The sequence below is a fragment of the Pongo abelii genome, chromosome 3, assembly GCF_028885655.2.
Source record: "Pongo abelii isolate AG06213 chromosome 3, NHGRI_mPonAbe1-v2.0_pri, whole genome shotgun sequence".
In the NCBI taxonomy this organism is placed as follows: domain Eukaryota; kingdom Metazoa; phylum Chordata; class Mammalia; order Primates; family Hominidae; genus Pongo; species Pongo abelii.
In genome coordinates, this window is record NC_071988.2 from 104,329,303 (window position 1) to 104,350,826 (window position 21,524).

General features: G+C 39.9%; 1 protein-coding gene across 2 annotated transcripts in view; it reads left to right on the plus strand.

Moving 5' to 3' along the window:
• The window catches only part of COPS4 (COP9 signalosome subunit 4), a 38,773-nt gene that overhangs the window by 12,920 nt on the left and 4,329 nt on the right, over positions 1 to 21,524 (plus strand). The window contains 5 exon segments of one of the 2 annotated variants that reach the window (NM_001133142.1): positions 6,655 to 6,808; positions 6,986 to 7,136; positions 12,808 to 12,978; positions 16,179 to 16,294; positions 18,444 to 18,528. In NM_001133142.1, the coding sequence (NP_001126614.1) occupies positions 6,655 to 6,808; positions 6,986 to 7,136; positions 12,808 to 12,978; positions 16,179 to 16,294; positions 18,444 to 18,528 (677 nt within the window). 2 annotated transcript variants of the gene reach the window in all.

Here is a 21,524-nt window from a genome sequence, read left to right on the forward strand (position 1 = left end):
TCTGAGGAAAGAATATCACCAGATACTCTTTTTTGTCGTTGTTGTTGTTTTTTGAGACGGAGTCTTGCTCTGTTTCCCAGGCTGGAGTGCAGTGGCATGATCTTGGCTCACTGCAACCTCTTACTCCTGGGTTCAAGCAATTCTTCTGCCTTAGCCTCCCAAGTAGCTGGGACTACAGGCACGCACCACCACACCTGGCTAATTGTTGTATTTTTACTAGATTTTCACCATGTTTACTAGGTTTCACCATGTTAGCCAGGCTGGTCTCAAACTCCTGACCTCAAGTGATCTGCCTACTTCAGCCTCTCTAAGTGCTGGGATGACAGGTGTGTTAGCCAGTGCACCTGGCCGAATATCATCACTAAATACTCTTAGAGGGGATGACTAGTGCAAAGGCCCTAAGATGGGAGCAAGCTTGAAGTGTTTGCTTAATAAGAGCAAGGAGGCCAGTGTGGATAGAGTAGAGTTAGCAAAGGGGCAAGAGATCAGGGATGAGAGCAGAGAGTGCTGGGGACCAGGTTATGTGGAGTTTTATAAGCCATTGTAAGGAATTTGGCTTTTCACTAAGTGAAATGAGGGGGAGCCATTGGAGAATTGTGAACAAACAGTTAAATGATCTGACTTCTGTTTTAAATAATTACTCTCACTACTGGGTTGAGAATAAACTGTAGGCAAGCAGTGATAGAAATAGGGATATTGGTTAAGAGGCTTATGAGACCAGGTACGGTGGCTCATGCCTATGGTCCAAGCACTTTGGGAGGCTGAGGTGGGAGAAGATTGCTTGAGCTCAGGAGTTCGAGACCCACTTGGGCAGCATAGCTAGACCCCATCTCCACCAAAAAAAAAAAAAAAAGAAAAATGCTGGGCATGGTGGCACATGCCTGTAGTCGTAGCTACTTGGGAGGCTGAGGCAGGAGGATTGTTTGAGCCTAGGAGTTTGAGACCAACTTGGACAACATAGTGAGACCACCCCCCCATCCCTACAAAAAAATTTTTTTTTGTTTTAAATTAGCTGGGCCTGGTGATATGCATCTATACTCCCAGGTACTTGGGAAGCTGAGGCGAGAGGATTGTGTGAACCCAGTAATTTGAGGCTGCAGTGCGCCATGATTGCACCACTGTACTCCCACCTGGGGCACAAAGCAAGACCCTGTCTTTTTTAAAAAAAGGCTTATACAGTACCACAGATAAGGTGGATGTTGTGAGAAGTATTGAATTCTAGATATGTTTTTTAAGGTAGAGTAAGGATTTCCTGATGGCTTGTATGTAGAGTGTGCAAAAAAGAGTCAAGATAAGTCCTGATTTTTGGCCTGAGCAATTGGAAAGTTGGAGTGGGGAAGAATAGGTTTGTAGGGAATATCAAGAGTTTCATTTTGGACATATGATATCCAAGTAGAAATATGTAGTGAGGAGTTGAATATATTAGTCTGGAGATTAGAAGAGGTATCTGGATTAGATATACATATTTGGGAGTCATTGACATATACATGGAATTCAAAGCCATTAGACTGGATGAGATGCCCAAAGGAGAGGATGTAGATAGACAAAAGGACTGAGTATACTGAGGCCTGGAGCACTTAAATGTTAAGAGGTCAGGGGCCAGGGGAAGATGTAGCAAATGAGAAGGATTATCCATTGTGGTAAGAAGGAAATCAGAATAATGTGGAGGTTGGTGTCCTAGAAGCCAGATGAGGAAAATGTATCAAGGGGCAGGTGATGAGCTATGGCATTGATAGGTCAAGTAAGATAAGGAGTACAGGTTAACTGTTGGCATTAGTAGTGTAGAGGCCACTGGTAACCTTAACCAACTGAGTTTTGTGAAATGATAGTGAAAGCCTGATTGCATGCTTTAAGAGAGAATGGGAAGAGAAGATTTGGAGATAGTGAGTATGGGCTACCCTGTAGGGGAGTTTACAAAAAAGGTAGCCAAAAAAACAGGGTAGAAGATGACAGCAGATGTTAGGCTAAGGGATTACTTTTTCTTTTGTGATCCAGTAGAAAGCAAAAATTTGATATAGGGGAATTGGGGAGAGGATTCTTGCAGGAGTAGACAAGAGAGGAAAGAATCTAGCAGAGGGATAGGCTTTAGATAGGAATATGGGTAGTTCATCTGTGTCAGATTTTCTCAGCCTCAGCACTACTGGCGTTTTTGGCTAGATACTTTGTTGTGGGGGCTGTCCTGTGTATTGCAGGAGGTTTTAGCAACACCACTCCTCTGCTTGCTGGATGCCAATAGTACTGCTGTTCCTAGTTGTGACAATAAAAATGTCTGTAGACATATTAGTGATATAGTGGTGGAATTTGTGCAAGTACTCTTTCATTGCATTGCTCCAGTATTCTTTTTTTGTTGGATTTTTGGTTTTGAGAGAGGGTCTGGCTCTGTCAACCAAGCTGTAGTACGTGGCCTGATCTCAGCTCACTTCATCGTCCATCTCCTAGCCTCCCAAGTAGTTGGGACTACAGGTGCATGCCACTATGCCTGGCTAATTTTTGTATTTTTAGTAGAGATGGGGTTTCACCGTGTTGCCCAGGCTGGTCTCAAACTCCAGGGCTCAAGCAGTCCACCTGCCTTGGCCTCCCAAAGTGCTGGGATTACAGGTGTGAGCCACCATGCCCAGCCTTGCTTCAACATTCTTAAGGAAGTTGAAATCAGAGACATCAGCTGGAAGCATGGATGGGGGTGGAGTGTGAGGTCGAGGAGAGACAATAATGTGAGAAGTAATCCCCTTAGGAGAGTGGGCAATGAGTGGACTCAGCATGTAAACTTGGCAGCATTAAGGACTTGTTGAAGGTCATAATGATTAAAATTAGATCAGTCATACTGGGCACAGTGGCTTCATGCTTGTAGTCCCGGCTACAAGCCTCAGTCCCAGTGGAGGTGGGAGGATCCCATGAGCCCAGAAATTTGAGCCCAGACTGGGCAACACGTTAAGACCCCACCTCTAAAAAAAATTTGATTTGGTGCTTTTTCCCATCACATTTCAGCTACATGAGTGCAGGAAAGGAGTGAGCAAACAATTAGGTTTAACCACAGTTGCGATTTTTGCCCAACAAGTATGACAGCAAGAGAGGGACAAGGGAGATGAGTGCCTATGGCAGTTCAATGATTATAAGTGATTACAATGAGTGACCATAGGAGTTAGGCTAGGTAAAGAGGGAAGTGAGGCCTTTATGGAAAAAGGCAGTGACATGTAAGGGTTAAGTGGTTTGGAGAGCACAGTGGGTTCAAGGATTGTTTGGTTTGAGATACTAGAGAAAATGAGGTAGAAAAACAATTTAAAAAAATTAAGATGGCAGGGCGTGGTGGCTTATGCCTGTAATCCCAGCACTTTGGGAGGCTGAGGTGGGCAGATCACCTGAGGTCGGGAGCTTGAGATCAGCCTGGCCAACATGGTGAAACCTCGTTTCTACTAAAAATACAAAAATTAGCCGGGTGTGGTCTCATGTGCCTGTAATCTGAGCTACTGGGGAGGCTGAAGCACAAGAATCGTTTGAACCTGGGAGGTGGAGGTTGCAGTGAGCCGAGATTGCACCACTGCACTCCAGCCTGGGTGACAGAGTGAGACTCTGTCTCAAAAAAAAAAAAAAAAGATGGTTTATAACTCTTATTCAACCAGTCTTACCTCTTGATGTATACTTTTTTTAAATTTATAGTTCTTTATGAAACATTTCTCCTAAGTATATTGCATGAGAAGGATGAAAGGTGTGAGACTATTGGTTATTGTATTGAAAACACTTCCTCTTCCAGTTGGCAAGTATAAAACGGTACCAACTATGAAGGACTTAAAAATATCTTTGGCCAGGCGCAGTGGCTCACACCTGTAATCCCAGCACTTTGGGAGGCCGAGGCGGGTGGATCACGAGTTCAGGAGATCAAGACCATCCTGGCTAACACGGTGAAACCCCATCTCTACTAAAAATATAAAAAATTAGCTGGGTGTGGTGGCAGGCGCTTGTAGTCCCAGCTACTTGGGAGGCTGAGGCAGGAGAATGGTGTGAACCCGGGAGGCGGAGCTTGCAGTGAGCCAAGATCATGCCACTGCACTCCAGCCAGGGCGACAGAGCGAGACTCCGTCTCAAAAACAAAACAAAACAAAAAAAAACTTCATCTGCCTTTCTACTCCTTTACCAGGTGAACAAGGGATTCTTTTTTTGTTCTTCATTAATATTTGCAATAGTGAGTCAGATACTGCTTCAGACATCTTGCCTTTTGTGCATTATTTATGAAATTACTTGGCAATGATGCTCCTTGAAAAAGCAGCCAGTTTGTAAAAAAGCCTTCATATGTAGATGTTGAATTTTGCATTTCAAGGTACCTTGATAATTTGGTAGTTTGAAAAAGCTGGGCTTTCTTGATTGCTTTGGTCTCATTCTTTACCTAGCATTTTCTCCCTAGCACAGGGCAATTGATTTATTTTCAGTGGTAGCTGAAACAAATATAAAATTAGATACTGTTTTTTGCAGTGGTCATAATTATCATTTTATAGTACTGTAGCATTATCCTCATCTGTGAGGAAACCAAAGAGATAAAAATGTCATTGGTTTTCTAAACGAGTTAAAGTGACTAAATGTAGACTTTGGATAAATGGGAACTTTTTCTTTCAAAAAATGATTCATTCTGATTATGAAAGTAAGCAATATAATAGTTACACTTGGCAAAAAATTGGAAAATTCAACAGTATAGTGCTATGCATAGCAAGCAATGTAAATTTGAATTGTGAATGGAAAAAGGTACAGAATATTAATGTATGCAAACAAATAAATTTGCATAAATTTCTCCTCCCATTCTCCTTTGTCCCCAAATCAATAAAGTATAGAATTATTTTCAAAGCTGGGGCCAAGTGAATTATAAACTCTGTGTTCTTGCCACATGGTGGCACCACTTTTGCAGGTAAATAGGATTAATTTTTCTGTTAGGGTTAATCTTGTTTCATGTGAGTTTTGAATTATGTGAGGTCTTTAGTTATGCATTCCTGGCATAAAATGTGACCACTGAGATGAAGAAGAAAATGAAAACCACCTCTAATCTGACTACGCACAGATAATTGCTATTAGTATTTTGATATATGTGTATAGAAATACATTTTAATAGTGTTTTACCTACTGTTTTATCCAGTTTTTTCATTTAGGAAAAATACATGGTGACTAGATTATAATTATACAGTATTCTACCTTTTTTTTTTTTTGAGATGGAGTCTCGCTCTGTTGCCCAGGCTGGAGTACAGTGGCATGATCTTGGCTTACTGCAACCTCCACCTCCTGTGTTCAAGCTCTTCTCCTGCCTCAGCCTGAGTAGCTGGGACTGCAGGCATGTGCCACCATGCCCGGCTAATTTTTGTATTTTAGTAGAGACGGGATTTCACCATGTTGGTCAGGCTGGTCTTGAACTCCTGACCTTGTGATCTGCCCGCCTCGGGCTCCCAAAGTGCTGGTATTACAGGTGTGAGCCACGGCACCCAGCCTTGTATTCTACCATTTTTGTGCACCACAACTTGATCCCCAATAATATCATAATGGATGATTTCCAGTTTTTTTCCTAGCATAGATATTTATAAATAAATAATTTTACAAATGAATATCCTTTTAGATGCATATGTGTGCACATACCTGGCTGTCTTTTTAGGATTTTCTTTTCTTTTTTTTCTTTTTCTTTTTTTTTTTTTGAGACGAAGTCTCACTCTGTCACCCAGGCCGTAGTGCAATGTCACGATCTTAGCTCACTGCAAGCTGTGCCCCCTGGGTTCAAGCAATTCTCCTGTCTCAGCCTCCCGAGTAGCTGGGATTACAAGTGTGGTGCCAACCACGCCCGGCTAATTTTTTGTATTTTTAGTAGAGACAGGGTTTTACCATGTTGGTCAGGGTGGTCTCGAACTCCTGACCTTAGGTGATCCACCCGCCTAGGCATCCCAAATTGCTGGAAATACAGGCATGAGCCACCACGCCCAGCCTTAGGATTTATTTTCTAAGGGTAAATATATAGTGGGTTAAGGGTATATGCATTTTAAAGGATTCAAAGGATGGTTGGAGAGCATATTTCCCAGTTATTTTCTAGGAAGGTTGTCCCATTAGTCATATATGATATACCCCTAAACTGGGCAGTTGTTCTTTTAAGATCTTTAGCTTGTGAGATTATCTGAGGATTAAAAGCAGCTAAGATATAATGTGATTAATGTTAATAAAAATTCAATAACACTTTTTAGTTTTTGTGTAATGCAGTAAAAAGTTTGATTCCCGGCCAGGCGCGGTGGCTCACGCCTGTAATCCCAGCACTTTGGGAGACCGAGGCAGGCGGATCACGAGGTCAGGAGATCGAGACCATCCTGGCTAACATGGTGAAACCCCGTCTCTACTAAAAAATACAAAAAATTAGCTGGGCGTGGTGGCTGGCACCTGTAGTCCCAGCTAATTGGGAGGCTGAGGCAGGAGAATGGCGTGAACCCGGGAGGGGGAGTTTGCAGTGAGCCAGCATTGCATCACTGCACTCCAGCCTGGGTGACAGAGCAAGACTCCGTCTCAAAAAAAAAAAAAAAAAAAAAGTTTGATTCCCTTACGGTACCAGAATATATATCAGGAAAAAACAACATATCTTCTATTATTCCTAAAATTTTCTTGACAAAATGTTGAGTCATTATGTGTTTTTCTGTTACATCCTAGACAGTACAATGTAGATTATAAACTGGAGACTTACTTGAAGATTGCTAGGCTATATCTGGAGGATGATGATCCAGTCCAGGCAGAGGCTTACATAAATCGAGCATCGTTGCTTCAGAATGAATCAACCAATGAACAATTACAGATACATTATAAGGTAACAGATGAGTTGATTTGGAATTAATTTTGTATTGGAGAATTGTAACATACTAAGATGTTCCAGGACATCTGATAGATGCTCTTAAATATTAGAAATTGTTTCTCTGTTTTTTTTTTTTTTTTTAACTCTTGCTTTTTAATTTGTCCCCTAATTGAAACATTTTCCCTCTGTTAGGTATGCTATGCACGTGTTCTTGATTATAGAAGAAAATTCATTGAAGCTGCACAAAGGTACAATGAGCTCTCTTACAAGACAATAGTCCACGAAAGTGAAAGACTAGAGGCCTTAAAACATGCTTTGCACTGTACGATCTTAGCATCAGCAGGTAAACACGTAATAATTTATACTTAAATGAACAGTTATCTTTGCTTAATAACTTTAGGTTGGTTACTGTTGCAAAATTTAGCAAGGAACTATTCTTCCAAAGGATGTCTTCGTAATACAGTTATGGTAAATGTAGTTTAAGTGTTTAAATAAAAACAGAGATAAAATGATTTGTTAAATAATTTAATATGCTCATATCAGCCTATTATGCATATGTGTTAAGAATAGTTAAAAGAGGGCCGGGCCCAGTGGCTCACACTTGTAATCCCAGCACTTTGGGAGGCCGAGGCGGGTGGATCACGAGGTCAGGAGATCGAGACCATCCTGGCTAACATGGTGAAACCCCATCTCTACTAAAAATACAAAAAATTAGCCGGGCGTGGAGGCAGGCACCTGTAGTCCCAGCTATGGGGGAGGCTGAGGCAGGAGAATGGCGTGAATCGAGCCGAGATCGCGCCACTGCACTCCAGCCAGGGCGACAGAGCGAGACTCTGTCTCAAAAAAAAAAAAAATAGTTAAAAGAGATAATGTAAAGTTCTAAAATTTCACTAAAGAAGTGGATATCAACTTAAGTGAGAATTATGCAGAGTGAAACAAAAATTAAAATCTATAGATTGATGAACTATAATGCACTGCTTTTGGGTTTTTTTTTTTTTTTTAACCTTCAAGCCTCGGTTTTAGACCTGGCATTTATCCTTTTCTTCAATACATGTAACAAATATTGTTTATTCTTTTTACTGAATTTTAGCATGTAAATCACTTATGAAGTAGAATGGGCATTAAGAGGAAATGCTAATTCTAAACCATAGCTTTTCTTAAATCCCTCTATCACCCAGGCTGGAGTGCAGTGGTGCAGTCACTGCTCACTACAGCCTCAATCTCCTGGGCTCAAGTGATCCTCCCACCTCAACCTCCCAAGTAGCTGGGACTACAGGTGCACACCACCATGCCTGGCTAATTTTTTTGTGTTTTTCTAGAGATGGGGTTTCTCCATGTTGCCCAGTCTGGTCTTGAGCTCCTGGGCTCAAGTGATCCACCTGCCTTGGCCTCCCAAAGTGGTGAGATTACAGGTGTGAGCCACCACACCCATCCCATTTTATTCTTTATAGACTAGTTACCTTATTTATTTTATTTTTTGTTACTGAAAAGGCAGTACATGAACATGGTACTGCGTCTTTTTCTAAAGAACTTTTACTGGTTTCTTACCTTTCTTTCAATACAAATGGTAGCATGTACACACTTTTGCAACTTGCCTTTTTATTGTAACTGTATATACATCATAGTGATCTTTACATGTCAGTACATATAACTCATTCTTTTTGATTTTCTATTGTCTGGCTTTATCATAATTCATTTAGTCAATCACAACACTATAGTGATTATGCACATGTATGAGTATATGTATAGGTTAACTTTCTGGATCCAAAGGTACATACTTTTGAAGTTTTGATAGACGTTCCACATTGCCCTATACTATTACACTCCAAACAAAAACATTCATGAGCACCTGTGATAATACACAGGTATTATCACATTCTTTTATCTTATCTGGTAGATGAAAAACAGTATCTCACTTTAGTTTTAATTTGTATTTATGAATGCTCGAGCATTTTTCATATGTTTAAAAAATTGTTGAAAAATGTATTTCTTTATTGAGTGAATTATACATTTATGTTGACTGGCCATTTTTTGAGTTGTTTGTCCTTTCTTGGTGGCTTGTGGAAGCTCTTTAGATATAAAGGAAAATTAAAATTTTTCCTAACTTGTCATCTTTTTGGTTTTGTTTATGACATTTTTGCCATGCAGAACCTTTTAGTGTTTACTTAATTACATTTATTAATCTTTCTTTAATGGCTTCTAGGTTTTGTTGACTTGCTTAGAAAAGTCTTCCCTACTCTGAAATTATATGTAGTTTTAAATCCCCCCTATGTTTTCTTTCAGTACTTTAGGTTCTCAAATTTCTTGGTGTCAGGACCCCTTTACGCTCTGAAAAAGTATTGAGAACCGGAAAGCTCCTGTTTATGTAGATTCTATGTACTGATTATTAGAAATTAAATGAGTAATTTAAGACAATTTATTAATTTATTTTAAAGTAACAATAATAGACCCATTACATATAAACATAAATGACATACTTTTATGAAAAACAATTATATTTTTCCAAAGCAAAAAATGTTACTGGGAATGGAATTGTTTTACATTTAAAAATTTTTTTCAATGTCTAGCTTAATAGGAAACAGCTCAATTCTTTTTTTTGTTGTTTTTTGTTGTTTTTTTTTTTGAAACGGAGTCTCACTCTGTTGCCCAGGCTGGAGTGCAGTGGCGCGATCTCAGCTCACTGCAAGCTCAGCCTCCCGGGTTCATGCCATTCTCCTGCCTCAGCCTCCCGAGTAGCTGGGACTGCAGGCGCCCGCCACGGCACCTGGCTGATTTTTTGTATTTTTTAGTAGAGACAGGGTTTCACCATGTTAGCCAGGATGGTCTCGATCTCCTGACCTTGTGATCCCCCCGCCTTTGCCTCCCAAAGTGCTGGGATTACAGGTGTGAGCCACCGCACCCAACCGAAACAGCTCCGTTCTTATAGGTACTTCCGCATTCACTCTGTTTTAATAGGTTGTTTTAGTTAAAGTATAGGTTGTTTTAGTTAAAGTATATGAAGAAAATTCAGCCTCACACAGATGTGTAGCTGGAAAAGACAAGCACATTTTAATCACATTTTCAGGTAATTGTGGATATTCTTTGATAGTATACTTGACAGATGGTATAGTTCTTTTTTTTTTTTTTTTTGAGATGGAGTCCCGCTCTTTCGCCCAGGCTGGAGTGCAGTGGCACTATCTCGGCTCACTGCAAGCTCCGCCTCCTGGGTTCACGCCATTCTCCTGCCTCAGCCTCCCAAGTAGCTGGGACTACAGGCACCCGCCACTACGCCCAGCTAATTTTTTTTTTTTTGAGACGGAGTCTTCCTCTGTCGCCCAGGCTGGAGTGCAGTGGCACGATCTCGGCTCACTGCATGCTCCGCCTCCCAGGTTCAGCCATTCTCCTGACGCCAGGCTAATTTTTTGTATTTTTAGTAGAGGCGGGGTTTCACCGCATTAGCCAGGATGGTATCGATCTCCTGACCTCGTGATCTGCCCACCTCGGCCTCCCAAAGTGCTGGGATTAAAGGCGTGAGCCACCGCGCCTGGCCGACAGATGGTATAGTTTCTTACAGATTAGTTGCAATGTGGAATCTGAAACCATATCAATAAGCTTTTTGCATTCCATGACACTAAAAATTCTATTCTCTACTTTCTTTCACATAATAAGTTAGCAGCCATTAAGAATCCTTGCTTGGGGCCAGGTGCGGTGGCTCACGCCTGTAATCCCAGCACTTTTGGGAGGCCGAGGTGGGCGGATCACTGAGGTCGGGAGTTTGATACCAGCCTGACTAACATGGAGAAACCTCGTTTCTACTGAAAATACAAAATTAGCGGGGCGTGGTGGCATATGCCTGTAATCCCAGCTACTTGGGAGGCTGAGGCAGGAGAATCATTTGAACCCGGGAGGCGGGGGTTGCGGTGAGCCGAGATCGCACCATTGCACTCCAGCCTGGGTAACAGGAGTGAAACTCTTGTCTCAAAAAATAAATAAATAAATAAATAAATAATAATAATCCTTGCTTGGGTCATTCATTACATTCTATGTTACAAAATGGTGATTTGCTCATTCTATTCTTCTGCATGAACTTTTTTTTTCCTTTTTTGTACTTTTATTTTGAACTTTTTACTTTGTACTTTTTTTTCTGCATATTTTCTGTTGGTATGATATGTACACAGGAAAAGTACACATGAAAAGTATACAGCTTGATGAATTTTCACAAACTGAACACCTCCATGTAACCAGCATCCAGAACAAGAAACAAAATAGTACCAACACCCCTCCTTCTTTGTGCTTTCTTCCAGTCACTAGCTCCAACTCCTAACCCTACAAGAATAATCACTAGTATATATTAGTCTTCTTATTTTTTATAAATGAAATATATAGTGTATTTATTCTTGTCTTCTTTTGCTCAGATTTATGAAATTTATCAATATGGCTATGTGTATTTGTACTTTCTTCATTTTCCTTGTTATTTAGTGTTCCACTGTATGAATATACCACAATTCATTTATCCTAATTTCTTATTGGCTGCTAGGAATAGTACTGCTATGAACATTCTTGTATATTTGACACAGCTTTTTATTTATTCAGGGTATGACAATCAATTACAATTGTTACTCTTTTTGATGTTTAAATTGTTCCAAACATGACTAGATTATGTCTTTTTTTTTTTTTTTTTTTTTAGATGGAGATGAGGTCTTGCTATGTTGGCCAGAGTAGTCTGGCCTCAAGCAGTCCCTCCATCTTGGTCTCTCAAAGTGCTGGGATTATAGGCGTGAGCCACTGTGCCTGGCCAGTTATGTCTTTTTGACATGGCGCCATTAATCTTTGAATACTTCCCTGCGAATTAGCAGGAAAAGGAACTTGGATTTATCTTGTATTTTGCCTGCCTCAGACTTGAAATCAGCTATTTTTCAAGGATCCCTAGTTCTTTTTAATGGGCTACCAAGATATGGACGGTAGATATGCTCATTGCTTCTGGGTGTCATTGTGTTTAGGCTCTTTTGGTATAAAGAGCTAGAAATACATTTAGAAAGAAAACGGTTGTTGATAGGATCATTTTCATGAGTTTGATTTTTTTAATGTTATCAGTTGTCACTAAAGTTCCTTAAAAATATAAGTTGAAACTATGAATATTAAGTCTCCTATCAGATAAATATTTTTTCATCTTTTATAAATTTTTATTAACGAAATAATTAATGTTTATTGTAGAAGTACAAATAAGAAAAGGAAAATAGAAATCACCTGTTCTTCCAACCACTTGTAACAGTTTGGCCCGAAATTCTTCATGTATGACTGTATGGTTGCTCTTCTTTATCTGTGGATTCCATGTTTCTGAATTATCCTCCGTGATAAAATTTATTCATATCCCCAAAGTCAATACTTGCAGCACTTCCACTGTCATTTGCAGATATGTGCAGGGTGGAAAAACATTTGAATGTCCTGACACACGTTTCCACCCGAGGTTGAACATGTAGATTCCCTGCTTGTTTTTTTACTTTTATACTATACACAAATGTCCTTTTCATGGTCTGTTTAAGATCATGTTTTTCACACTTTCGTTCTGTTACCAGTGATTTTGCTGTTTAAAATGGCACCCAGCCATAGTGCTGAAGTGCTGTCTGGGGGGTGTTCTTAAGTGCCCTATAGAGAAAATACGTGTGTTAGATAGCTTCATTTAAGTATGATTTATAGTGTTGGCTGTGAGTTCAATGTTAATGAATCAACAATATATATTAAATAGGATGTCTCTAAACAGAAACACACATAAAACAAGGTTACAGATTAATTCGTTGACAAAAATGTTGTGACCAGATGCTCACAGGAACCTAGCTTTGTATTCCCACAGGAGCAGCAGTTTAGTGTTTGATAATTCAGCGTCGGCAGTGACGGCAGACCATAATTACCATGAATAATGAGTACTGGCTGTATATTTAGTAGACAAAAATGAGGTCATAAGATAGATTTTTTTTTCCTAATAAAACATTGTAAAAATAACATTGTGAAATTTGATGCTCATTTATTTCTCTTAGGACAGCAGCGTTCTCGGATGCTAGCTACTCTTTTTAAGGATGAAAGGTGCCAGCAACTTGCTGCCTATGGGATCCTAGAGAAAATGTATCTAGATAGGATCATCAGAGGAAATCAGCTTCAAGAATTTGCTGCCATGCTGATGCCTCACCAAAAAGCAACTACGGCTGATGGTAATGATCCTGTCTTATGTGTATATGGCAGTCAGTATTTAGGTACAGACTAGTGAAAATCATGTTAAATTAGAAGTATCTTGCTATCTTTTAATAATAATTCTATATAACACTTCCTCATAAAAAAGAGGAATTATTTTTATTTATTTATTTATTTTTAATTTTTTTTTTTAATTAAAAAAATTTTTTTTGAGGCAGAGTCTCGCTCTGTCACCCAGGCTGGAGTGCAGTGGCATAATGGCGTGATCTCGGCTCCCTGCAAACTCCACCTCCCGGGTTCATGCCATTCCCCTGCCTCAGCCTCCCGAATAGCTGGGACTACAGGCGCCCGCCACCACGCCCAGCTAATTTTTTGTACTTTTAGTAGAGGTGGGGTTTCACTGTGTTAGCCAGGATGGTCTCGATCTCCTGACCTTACGATCCACCTGCCTCGGCCTCCCAAAGTGCTGGGATTACAGGCATGAGCCACCACGCCTGGCCTATTTTTTATTTTATTTTTTGAGACAGTTTTACTCTTATCGCCCAGGCTGGAGTGCAATGGTGCGATCTCGCTTCACCACAACCTCTGCCTCCCGGGTTCAAGTGATTCTCCTACTTCAGCCTCCCAAGTAGCTGGGATTACAGGCATGCGCCACCACGCCTGGCTAATTTTGTAATTTTAGTAGAGACGGATGTTGCTCAGGCTGATCTCGGACTCCTGACCTCAGGTGATTCGCCCCCCTCAGCCTTCCAAAGTGATGAGATTACAGGCGTGAGCCACAGTGCCTGGCAATACAATCCTTTTAACTGGGTATACTGCTGTACTACGTAAAAATATATATATTATGGCTGGGCATGGTGGCTCATGCCTGTAATCCCAGCACTTTGGGAGGCGGAGGCGGGAGGATCTCGTGAGCCTGGGAGTTTCAGACCAACCTGTGCAACATAGTGAGGCCTCATCTCTACAAAATATAAAGAAAAACAGCTAAGCATGGTGGTACATACCTGTGATTCTAGCTACTCGGAAGGCTGAGGTGGGAGGATTGCTTGAGCCCAGGAGGTCAAGGCTACAGTGAGCCGTGATTGCCCCACTGCACTCCGGTTTCAGTGACAGTGTAAGACCTTGTTAAAAACAAATTGTGATAAATATATAAAACATAAAAATTACCATTTTAACCATTTTTAGGTGTGCAGTTCTGTGGCGTTAAGTACTTTCACATTGTTGTGCAACCACCACCAACATCCATCTCCAGAACTTTTACATTTTCCCAAACTGAAACTCTGTACCTATTAAACAATAACTCCTTATTCTTGCCTCCCCTCTGCCTGCTGTACTACTTTTTGACATGGGATAGATTGGGAGAGGAACAGACCGAGGAGAGAAGTTTTTCTTTTTTATTTTTTTTTGTTAGTTACAGTCATGCTCTGTTGTCCAGGTTAGAGTGCACTGGTGCAATCATGGCCCACTGCAGCCTGGAACAAAGTAACTGGGACTACAGGTGCACACCACCATGCCCGGTTAATATTTTAATTTTTTGTAGAGTTGGAGGGTCTCACTATGTTGCCCAGGCTAGTCTTGAACTCCTGGCCTCAAAGAATCTTCCCACCTCAGCCTTCCAAAGCACTGGGATTACAGACATGAGCCACTGTGCCTGGCTAAGCAGTCCCTTTTTTTTTTTTTTTTAAACTTTTGAGACAAGGTCTCACTCTTTTGCCCAGGCTGGGGCTGGCATGATGCCATAGCTCACTGCAGCCTCGACCTCTTGGGCATCCTTCCACCTCCACCTCCCCAGAAGCTTAGGCGTGTGCCACCACACCCTGCTAATTTTTAAATTTTTTTGTAGAGACAGGGTCTCTCCATGTTGCCCAGGCTGGTCTTGAACTCCTGGGCTCAAGCAGTCCTCCCATCTTGGCTTCCCAAAGTGCTGGGATGATAGGGGTTGGCTGCATCTGCCTGCTTTTTTGAACATATTAAATTTGAGATATTTATAAAATTACTGGATTGGATATTTAGGTAGTTGGCTGTGTAAGTCTGAATTCAAAAGGGAGATTTAGATTAGAGATATGTGTCTGATCATTATCAGCATTTTGATGGTATTGAGACAATGTAGGATAAGAAGAGATGAAGGTGCAAAATTAAGCCCTCTAATATTTGAGAGAAGGAAAAGAAGGAGGAAGCAGCAAGGTAGACTGGGAGATAGGAGTTAAATGAAAAACTAGCAGATTGTGGGTGGAATTCTGGAAAAGGAGAAGTGAGGCATTGTAAGAAAAAGAGGTTCTCAGAATACTTCCCTTGAAGTCTCCAAGTATATTTTGTCCCCTGCACTCATTATAGTAGTTAAATGTTCAGCAGAAATATATAAGCATTGGGTGAATCCAGTGGTCTAATACATTGAAAGTAGGACCTTGGGTCCAGAACATTATCAGATACTGTATGACCTCACTTAAAAGAGGATTCTATGCCTGATCTCTCAGGAAGGTTAGCCTGATCCTGGATCTGGATCTGGATATTTCTCACATTTGCCTTGGTTTATGCTCGTGGAGTGCCCAAAAGAATAGAGGTCACTTTATCAAGCTTGCAGAACAGATTGCATGATTGTTGTGCTGCTGCTTGCTAGTAAAATTTATGTTTGTAGAAAGAAAAGTTAATGGGCTGGTGCTGCGGCTCATGCCTGTAATCGCAGCACATTGGGAGGCCCAGGTGGGTGGGCGCATCACTTGAGGGTAGGTGAGACCTGCCTGGCCAACATGACGAAACCCCGTCCCTACTAAAAATACAAAAAATTAGCCGGGTGTGATGGTGCACACCTGTAGTCCCAGCTACTCAGGATACTTAGGCATGAGAATCGCTTGAACCTGGGAGGCGGAGGTTGCAGTGAGCAGAGATTGTGCCACTGCACTCCAGTCTGGGCAACAGAATGAAACTCTGTCTCAAAAAAAAAAAAGTTAATTTGATAACCTAAAGAAGCAAGATTCTAAACCCAAAGGGGTTAGATCTATTTGCTTAATAATTACTTGCCAATCACTCATTTGCTAAATGTTATTTTTATTTAATTGTACATTAATGAAACTACATCATATATTGGCTGCTTTTAAAATTTTGATCAGAGGAGTTAAAGAGGATGAGTTATTACATGCCTAGATATTTTCAGAAAAAATGATGCATCTTTTTAGAGTATAAAACTAGTTTCAAACTTGTAACTGTCTTATTTATGTTTAAGGTTCCAGCATCTTGGACAGAGCTGTTATTGAACACAATTTGTTGTCTGCAAGCAAATTATATAATAATATTACCTTCGAAGAACTTGGAGCTCTTTTAGAGATCCCTGCAGCTAAGGTATCTTCTTGATTCCAATACATTTAAAAAAAAGTTAAGAGATGAAACTATTAAAATAATGAGAAAATAAAATAAATGTTGGAAACAACAACAGAATACATGTTGGAAACAACATTTATTATCTTCCAACAAGATAAATGTTGGAAACAACAGCAGAATTACACCTAAAAAGCCACAAGTAAATACATTCTTTAGAAGTTAAAGTAGGCCTAGTGTTTATTAGTGGAATTGTCTTAGTGTTTTTGGTGTTTTAAATTGTGTTTTGTGATAAAGTGACCTAGAATAGAAATCTTTTAGGAGTTTCAGGTTATGACACCCATTTTCTGCGAATGTCTTTGTTTGGTGTCTGTTTAAACCTACTTTATAGTGGTTTTTGACTTCTGACTAAGATTTTGATACATGCCTTACTTTTTTGTGCCCTAGATTGACTCAAAGTTTAAATATTTCATCTTTTTGAGAGAATGATACGGTAATGATATAGTACTCCAGGCTATTCTGTTGTAGCTTCTGTGCTTGGATTTAACTTAAGAAGTTGACTGACTTACTAGGGAATTTAATTTTATTGTTTGTTTTAGGGTTTGGTTGGCTATGTATAAATTCCAACAAAGTACCAATGACATTCAGAGAGTATTGCAGGTATCATTTACAAAATATTCTCTTAACTTTAAATAAAATTAAGCAACTTTACTTTTAGCTAATTTGTAAACCTTGAAAGTCATGCAGTTATGGGTCGCGTCCCCTTTTCTCTGGCAGTGAAATTTTTTGTGTTTATTTTTTTGTTTGTTTGTTTGTTTTTAGAGACAGGGTCTTGCTCTGTCACCCAGGCTGGAGTGCAGTGGTGCGATCATAGCTTACTGCTGCTTCAGACTCATGGGTTCAAGCAATCTTCCTGCCTCAGACTCCCAAGTAGCTGGTACTTCAAGTATGCATCACCACACCTGGCTAATTTTTTTGTTTGTTTGTTTTCCCCCGAGACGGACTCTAGCTCTGTTGCCCAGGCTGGAGTGCAGTGCTGCAATCTTGGTTCACTGCAACCTCTGCCTCCCAGGTTCAGGCGATTCTCCTACCTCAGCCTCCTGAGTAGCTGAGATTACACCACCACGCCCAGCTAATTTTTGTATTTTCAGTAGAGAAACTGTGTTGGCCAGGCTGGTCTCGAATTCCTGACCTTGTGATCCACCTGCCTCAGACTCCCAAAGTGCTGGGATTACAAGTGTGAGTCATCACGCCCAGCCCTTTTTTTTTTTTTTTTTTAAAGAAATGGGGTCTTGCTATGTTGCCCAGGCTAGTCTTGAACTCCTGGTTCCAAGTGCTCCTCCTGCCTCGGCCTCCCAAAGTGCTGGGATTACAGGCATGAGCCATTGTGCCTAGCCTGGCAATGAAATTTTAATTAGAATTTTCTAACAATTCCTTTACTTGTACACATTCAATACACAGTAAAGGAAGAACAATTTGGGAGTCAAGGTTTAATTTACCATTAAAAGAGACTTTCTTCTTGAGGCTTTAAGGTATGATCTCTTGCTGAGACTATTGGAGATGGATATATTTTTAACAATAAATGCTAGTCACAGTCTGTTCAGGACTGATAGGATTGATTGTGAAGATGGTCAAAATTAATAAATGACCAGGTCACAATCCAGTTTGCTTATGCATAGTAAACATTAAGTATGTCTTCAGGAGTTAGGTAGTGGACCTTTTGCTTTCTTTTAATTGTCTTTTAGACCCTTTCAATTTCTTTTTGAATTTTACCATCTACCTTTCAATTTTTAAAGAGTTTCTGGGGTAGCAAATACTGTGGAAATTGAAATAAAATAAGAAAAACTAGTTTGTTTGGGTTTTTTTGAGGTGTGGATCCCAGTAAGAAGAAAAATTGGTAGTTTGCTTTTAAGCAGAGGAGAAAATGGTAAAGTTATATTCTTGTCCAAAATCTCACAAGAAAAACAGATCCCAGTTAACTTAAAATAATGGCTTATGCACAGCAAGAATTGGGAAATAGCCAGATTTACAAGATTTACTCTTCTAGTGGCAGATAAATATATATATAAAGTTTAGTGATGGTAGTTAAACCAGAAGCTTTCAGTTCTCTTTTCATATGTGAATAACTAAAAGATATGATAAAGTTTCTGAGAGTTTTTTTTTTCCCCAATAGGCGGAAAAGATAGCATCTCAAATGATAACCGAAGGACGTATGAATGGATTTATTGACCAGATCGATGGAATAGTTCATTTTGAAAGTAAGAGATTTTGTGTATTTCTGTCATAATGAAATAGCAGTGAACTGTTATATTTGTGATTAAAACATGTTGGACAGTTTCCTTTGACACAGAATCTTACTACTGGAATGAGCTTATTTCCCAAAGAAATAATTTAAAATAATTTTTAAGAAGTTATATTCATGAGGCTGGGCATGGTGGCTCATGCCTGTAATCCCAGCACTTTGGGAGGCCAAGATAGGCGGATCACTTGAGGTCAGGAGTTTGAGATCAACCTGGCCAACACGGTGAAACCCTGTCTCTACTAAAAATATAAAAATTAGCCAGGTGTGGTGGCGGGCACCTGTAGTCCCAGCTACTCAGGAGGCTGAGGCAGGAGAATCACTTGAACCTAGGAGGCAGAAGTTGCAGTGAGCCGAAATTGCAGCACTGCACTCCAACCTGGGTGACAAAGCAAGACTCTGTCTCAAAAAAAAAAAAAAAAAATTATATTCATGAATCTACTTACTGCAGGATTTTCTATGTTAAGGAAAAATTTGAAACTCAAATTGTTGTATCAGTTCATTCATTTATGCATCAAATATTTATTGACCACATATCATGTATCAGGCATGTGGAAATGACAGTTGCCATTTCCTATTCAGCAACTCATTAAACTAATGGAGGCAGACAGGTAAGTGGATCCCTTGACTTTTTCATCGTCTAATACCTTCCCAGCTCCTTATTCCCACCTCATTTACACCCTGGACCTTGCTGTACCCAGAACTTTTCCACTTGTAAAATTTTTATTTGAAATATCTCACTCTGGCCATAACCTTTTTCTTGTTTCTCTAGTGGTCTGTGGTCTGTCTCCGTTACTCCCAGTTCAGTTCTTCCTTGACCTTATTGGAGTTTCTGGTCCATTGACTCTTCTGTTTTCTTCCAGTTAGCATAATCATTTTTGTGCTGGAGAAGAGTCAGGCATCAGACAGGCTGATACCTCTCTAAATTCAAGGTCACAGGTCCTCAGCACTACATAGGATTCATGGTACATTTCTCTAGTCCACTCTTTTTCCTACTTTGCAATGACTATTTCAGGTTTGGTTTTTCTTAAATCTCTGACTTTTCTCCCCATTTACTCTCAGTAGAAAACCTTGTTTCCTATTTCAAAGGGGAAAAAAGCCATCAGTATGAAATATTTTAATTTCCTTTTTTAGTTATTTTATGTTTTTCTCTCATTCAATTTGAAATTTTAACTTATCAGATGTAGAAACACTTTAATTTTAGGTGTAGATGTGAATCTTTTTCTTCCTTCGTGTTTTACTGCAGATGGTTTCCGTCACCCTGTCTAGTTCTTCCATTCGGGCTTTGGACCTTTTCTCTGATCCTTTCCCTTTTCCCTCCCACCAAAAAACACTGGTTTAGGAACTTGAGGTTAGCAGTTATTTTTGTCTGGTTTTATCCTTTTTTTCCTACTGGCTTCTTTCCATCAATATTTACACATCCTCAAGACTCCTCCATTTTAATGAAAATCCTTATATCTTCCAAATCTCATCTTGACTTTTCAACATATCAAATAGTGTTGATCTCTCACTACTTTTTGAACCTTCTCCCCACCACCACAGCCTTGACTTTTGTCATCTCTTCCACCCGATTCTACTTTTCCTCTTATATCTCCAGCTATCCTTCATAGTCATCTTTGTAGAATCTGTAGTACCTTTAAATTTAAATACTAGTTACTTAGGGCTTAATCCTAGACCTTTCCCCACTTATGCTACTGAGTTTCCATGGGTAATCTCATCTATTTCCTTTGATTCAGTTACCATCTCTGCGTAGACAATGCCTACATTTACCTTTCTAGAGTGAATCTTCTAAGTTCCAGCCCCATGGTTCTAGTTTACTACTAAGGTGTTTCTACCTGATTGCTTCATGGGCATCTTAGCATGAACATATCAAAAACTGAATTTATTATCTTCCCTTCCTGTGTGTCCCCCACGACTAACCAACCAGCCGTCCCAAAACTGTATTGTTAGCTTTCTCCAATATTCCTTATCCTTGGGCTCAAACCATCCTCCCACCTCAACCTCCAAAATCGCTGAAGTGCTGGGACTACAGGTGTGAGCCACTGTACCGGTGGCTCACACCTTTTCTTCACCAACCTATTCTGAACCCTACTATTATAAACTCTTCAGGTGTTGAGAAATAACCTCTTTCTTTCTTTCTCATATCTACAATTGCTCCTTTCTAGTCCAGTTCCCTAGTACAGCTGGAGTGATTATTTTCTTTTAAAAAAATGCAAGCATAAAAAAGAAATAGTTAAATCATGTTATTCTTTTGTTTACACTGTAATGAATGTTTTCCCCATTGCTTGTAGAACAAAGTTCTACAAAGTCTCCCAAAAGCTGGTCCTGGTCCTTTCTAGCTTTCTCTTGCATAAATCTTCTTTTTATTTTTTTCAGCATTGCAAATTCTTCCCCCTATCAAACATTCTGAAATATTTACCCCTTTCCAGCCATCTTCTCTTAGTCCCATGTCTCAATTTGAATATCCTTAATCAGTAATGATTTTCCTGACTCTCCAGATTAGATATGGTTTTAAATTATGTGTTCTCATGTCAGCCTGAATTTCTTCCTAGCATTTATCTTAGTTATTTTCAGTTGTGTAACTATTTGTCTAAATGTCTGTTTCTGTTTCCAAGTTAAGCTTCCTGGTGATAGGTATTAAGTCTGTCTTATTTTCCATGGTACATCCAACGTCTGTTCCAGTGTCTGGCACATTGTAAATGAGAAACAAGTGTTGAATAAACAAACAGAGCATATGATGAGTAATATAGCATTTCCCCTTCTGTGCATTAACATTGCTTGTCTATTTCCTCCCTTCCCTCACAACTCTCCTTCTGGCCTTCCAGTATCAATTTGCTGTAGCTTTTGTTATAATGATTTTTTTTTTTTTAAGAGACAAGGTCTCACTCTGTTGCCCAGGCTGAGGTGCAGTGGTATGATCATAGCTCACTCTTGCCTCAAACTCCTGAGCTCAAG